This window comes from Sceloporus undulatus, chromosome 3 (assembly GCF_019175285.1).
Source record: "Sceloporus undulatus isolate JIND9_A2432 ecotype Alabama chromosome 3, SceUnd_v1.1, whole genome shotgun sequence".
Classification (NCBI taxonomy): Eukaryota; Metazoa; Chordata; class Lepidosauria; order Squamata; family Phrynosomatidae; genus Sceloporus; species Sceloporus undulatus.
The window spans coordinates 241,401,094-241,406,317 of NC_056524.1; the positions used below are offsets into that span (position 1 = coordinate 241,401,094).

Below are 5,224 nucleotides of genomic sequence, written 5' to 3' on the forward strand. Positions count from 1 at the left end.
GAAAAGAGTGGGACACAAATAAATATCCTCCTCCTCCTCCTCTTGCAGTTTGACTTGGCCTAGGATGAAAGAGCTGCTGCACCTTGCAGCTGCAGGGGGAGGAAGGAATAATACAATGTTCTGTCTGTGGGGGGTTGAAGTATTTTTCCCTTCCTCAGTATACATTTTGTTCCTTTCCCCTCCTCCTCCTCCTCTTCTCTCTACTCCTTGAGTTGCTGCTGGGCACTTGTGTGTGTGAGGGGGTGGCCTTGTGCCTAGGTGTGGGTGGGTTGGCTGGCAGTTGTGCAGCATCCCTCTTTCTCTTTCTTCTTCCCTATAGAAAGGAAAGAAGAGCAAGGCAGACCCAGGGGAAGCAGTGTGTGTCTGTGGGGGGTGAAGTCAGTCAGTCTGTCTGCCAGCCAAGTGCTGCTCCCTGGCGCTCAGAGGCTGCTCCATCGCTCTCGCTCGCTCTCCAGCCTCCAACTCCCGCATCATTCATTGCTCGCCGGCTACTACCATGCGAGATCATGGCCGCCTTCGGGCTCCTCAGCTATGAGCAGAGACCTCTCAAGCGCACCCGCCTGGGGCCCCCCGACGTCTACCCTCAGGACCCCAAACAGAAGGAGGTAAGAGGGGCAGCTTTCCCTGCCCCCGGGGGCCTGGACACACCTGGCCAGGAGGAGCAAGGAGGGGGAGGGGAGGCAGCCAGGGAAGCAAGCAAGGAAGCAGGGAAGGGGGGCTGAAGGGAGCCCCTGGCTGTGGGTCTCCCCCCTCTTTTTGGCAAGCTCTGGCTGTGGGTCTCCCCTCTCTCTCTGCTTCTCTCTCTGTGGGCCTGGCTCTCTGCCCCTTGGTCCACCTTCCCTGCCTCCCCTCTCAAATTCCCTGTGCTTCTTGGTGCCTTCAAGCCCTTAGAGGACCTAGATCTACAGTACTTGGTTTTGTTTTTTGGGCCATGAGCTGAGAGGCTGAGAGTGTGTGGCTTGCCCAAGGTCACCGCAAAGGTTTCCCAGCCAGGATTCAAACCCAGAGTTAGGCACCAAGCAATCTATTTATACACACAAACACACACCATTTCCTGCCCTGAAACTTTTGAAAAATGTCAGCTCCAGAAAGGCTCCCTGAGTCAAAAGGTCTACAATGGCTTGGCCGTCCCTTAGGTGAGGCACACTCTCTCAGCCTCAGAGGGAGGCCATGGCCACCCCCCCCCCCCCGAAAGATAGGTTTGCCTTTGGGCAGTGGTTCTCAACCTGTGCAACCATTTCACAGGGGTCACCTAAGACCCTCAGAAAATAGGAGCAAAATTACAGTTATGATGTAGCAACAAAAATAATTTTATGGCCAGGGGTCACCACAACATGAGGAACTGTATTAAAGGGTTATGGCATTAGGAAGGTTGAGATCCGCTGCCTTAGGGTCTTGAAATGTCTTGAAGGCTTATATTGAAGGGGAGTGGAATTGTAATATAGAATATATGCCGTATGTCCAAGGTAGATGTATGAGTTATGAACATATTTTGTATGGATCACCATAGATATTAGAGGCTTATCTCTTATTCATTATTTGGAAACACAAGGCATTTTCATAAAGCTTAATTAATCAGGTGAACATAAGGTATTATGTGCCACTAAAAAAACCAATGAAGAATAATTCTAAAAACCAGGTATTGTTTGTTACTTTGTAATGTATTGTTTGTTTGGTTGTTTTATGTTGTTTTGTGTTCTGTCTGTGATAAATATTTTTATATTAATAAATGTTGAATAATTTTTTAAAAAATGTCTTGAAGGCACATAATCACTATGAATAAGGATACCTTCCCCCTCCAAAAACATGTGTAAAACTGATTTCTGTCTTACTGTTCCCTCCTCCTGACAGAGCCATGCTAAACTAGGTATTCTCAGGTGTGGGCTCCTTGCTTCAAAGAAGGCAAAGATGTCAACACAGCGGCTCCTGTTTTGTTTTTGAGTGCACAACTCAAACCAGACTTTCAGTATTTATTATTAATGTCATTATGTATGGCTAGCTGGGCTCAGGAGTCCCCATGACGTTATGGATGCATGGACTCTATATAATTAACAAGCAATTGCTGGAGGGAAGGGCAAGGGGAGCTTATTAAAAAGCACACCTGACATTTCTCCAGGGCTTTGTTTCCTTTAACTCACCTGTTTCCCAGTGGCAACAATTTTTTCCCCTCTGAAGATTTAAAGCCCCATGTAAATGAGTTCTTCACAGGTAAACTATTTAAGAGTCACATGTTACCAACGCACTGCAGAAATAAGCCAGTTTGAGACCTGTTTAACTGCCCTGGCCCAATGCTAGGGAATGCTGGGAACTGTAGTTTTGTGAGATTTTAGCTGTTGTGGTTAGAGCTCTGGTGCCACACTAAGCTACAATTCCCCAGATTCCCTAGCACTGCGCCAGGGAAGTTGAAGCGGTCGCAAACTAGATTATTGCTGCCGTGTGTTTCGGTGGTGGATAAACAGAGGCTAGATGGCTATCTGTCAGGGTTTGCTTTGATTGTGAGTTCCTGCATGGCAGGGGGTTGAACTGGGTGACCCTTGCGGTCTCTTCCAACTGTATGATTTTATAGTAGGAGTTAGGGATTACGTTGTATTTGAGTGTGGCATAGTGGTTTGAATGTTAGACTATGACTCTGGAGACCAGGGTTTGATTCTCAGCTCAGCCATGAAACCCGCTGAGTGACCATGGGCAAGGCATGTCAGGGATTTGAAGGGTTAAAACACAGCACACAGGGAAATGCTTGATGTGTGTGTGTTTGGCCATGAGCCTTCAGCAGAGTGGCAGGGCTGATCTAGCACAGCTGAAGCTCATTGTGCCAAGGACTCTTCAGGGTCCAAGTGCACGTAGCCATGGATGATGAAACATGTGTCTGGATTGCAGAGGAGACACATGGCATGGCTACACACCTGAACTCACTGGGTTTGGGAGACCACATGGTCTGGAGACTATATAAGCCCAGGGGTTGCAAGTGTGTGGTGTGGGTTTGAAGTAGGAGTTGGATTGGTATGTTGTGGAGTTTGAGAGATCTAGTTTTGTATTATAGCACTGTTAATAAAGGACACTTTGGGGACTTTTGTTTCTCTGGTGGTTTATCAGAAGAAGCTACAGCATCGGTTTGCTGTGTGTCCCTGGAGGTTCCTGCATTACTGCAGTTCCTGGAAGACATCCAGTTGCTGTCATCCCAATTGGACTCGGGGAGCCATGCTTCGGCTCCTGGAAATTTGCCAGCTCTGCTCCAAGGGTCTGGCTTAACCCCAGGACTCGTTTGAGTTGCTGACAAGGGTTGTTGGACCCCAGCAGTTGCGCTGACAAGGCACACTCTCTCAGCCTCAGGGGAAGGCAATGGCAATCCTCCTCTGAACAAATTTTGCCAAGAAAACCCCATGGTAGGTTTGCTTTAGGGTCACCATAAGTCAGAAACGACTTGAAGGCACACAGCAACAACAAACCACTTTCACTCATGTCTGGGTTATTTCCCATAGAAAGTCTTCAGTCCAATATTTGCTATGAAGGTATGATATTTGCATGATATTTCTCAGTTCTACTGATGTTGTTGTACCAATTTATATGTTTAAGTAGTTTTTAAATGTTACTGCACCCATATAAACCTATGTTGTTGTTACTGTATTATTATTTGGTCTGTGTCCCTGGTAGTTTATAGAGAAAAAGTTTGATTAGTGGTCTCTCACTATAATTGTGAGGTGAAGTGCCTCTCCTGTTTGGACTGTGTTATCTGTGTGGATGTTCCGACTGTGGTTCATCCCTGCTCCAAGGAGTTTACAGACATAAGATAAGTCACAGGGAAAGGAGGAGGGGTAAAAGATAAAGAGTTATCCAATTGATGGAGTAGCCATCAGGTAGATGAAGATATTCTGGTAGATCTGTGTATGCAAAGTGATCTTGTAGTATCTTTGAGACTAACTGAACAAAAGACATTGGTAGCATGAGCTTTCATAGACTTGAGCCTACTTCCTCAAATACATCTCTTTTAGATTGTAAGCCTGAGGGCAGGGAACCGTCCAATTAAAAAGATTGTATGTACAGTGCTGTGTAAATTTACAGTGCTTTATAAATAAAGGTTAATAATAATAATAATAAGATACATTTCAGGTCTCAGATACATATGAAGAAGTAGGCTCAAGTCTACGAAAGCTCAGGCTACAAACTTTCTTCCAGTTAGTCTCAAACGTGCTACAAGACCCTTTTCCATACTGATTTAGTAGACTAACACAGCTATGCCTTTGAATTCCCCCATGATGGTAGATCTCTGGTGCAGCTGCAGTAGATCAGCAAGGATTTCTTATTTCCTGGGTTTCTTTTAAACAACAACAACAACAAGAAACTGGTATCATTTCCCCACTTCTTGGCCTAAATTGTACAGCTGAAGTGGGGTTACCAGGAGGGAGTATGTGTGTGGGAGGACTGCAGGCTTCATTTTCTTTTAGGGCTTTACTGCATGAGCTTTGCACAGCCACACTTGTCAGTGAAAACGGAATTATACCTGTATTTGTACTCCTGCATGCCTACTCACCGCATAGCCATGTCTTCACAATCACATGACTGCCACCATCATATTCTCTTCATGATTCCTCTATTCAGAGTGACTTCCAATTTTTAATTTTCACTTTTTTGTGCAGTTCCAGAACTCTGTTGTTGTAGTTTAATTTTTTTTAAAACCAAAGAAATAGAAAAAAAAATGTAATCAGGCTGCATGGGAACTGAGAAGCAGGGGCAGGGGAGAGGAGTGTACACTGACACCACATGACTGCTAAAAATGTGACCTCCCTGGCAGTCACATTTCTCACCTGGGGATTTGCACTACTGGGGACACATTTGCAGGTTGCCCCTCATCAGTGAAAAGGAATATTTTAATCGTGTTTGGGGAATGCAGAAGTCATGGGTTGGAGGCATCATCATGTGATAAATATTGCTAAAGCCATTTCCCCCCCAGATCTAATCATGATTTAAAAGCTGCATGTAGTATCTTCTACATAATGAAAAACAAATTAATTATCTAATTTTAAGTATATCTTTTGCTCCAGGCTCCAGTTGGTGGATCCTGAGTTTGTAACACAGAAAAAGCAAAGAATATCTCACAATTTGAACTCTTCCTTTAGAACAGCAAAGCCAAAATCCATGCATATTATTATTATTATTATTATTAAGCTTTATTTATATAGCGCTGTAAATTTACACAGCACTGTACATAAAATCATTTAATTAGACG

At 44.7% G+C, this 5,224-nt stretch overlaps 1 protein-coding gene across 1 annotated transcript in view; it reads left to right on the forward strand.

Moving 5' to 3' along the window:
- Nucleotides 1-261: 261 nt before the first annotated feature.
- The window catches only part of MED12L (mediator complex subunit 12L), a 282,618-nt gene continuing 277,655 nt past the window's right edge, over nt 262-5,224 (forward strand). Inside the window, exon 1 of the mRNA XM_042458529.1 lies at nt 262-605. Coding sequence (XP_042314463.1) covers nt 507-605 — 99 coding nt within the window. The 5' untranslated portion in view covers nt 262-506. The remainder of the gene's footprint in view (nt 606-5,224) is intronic.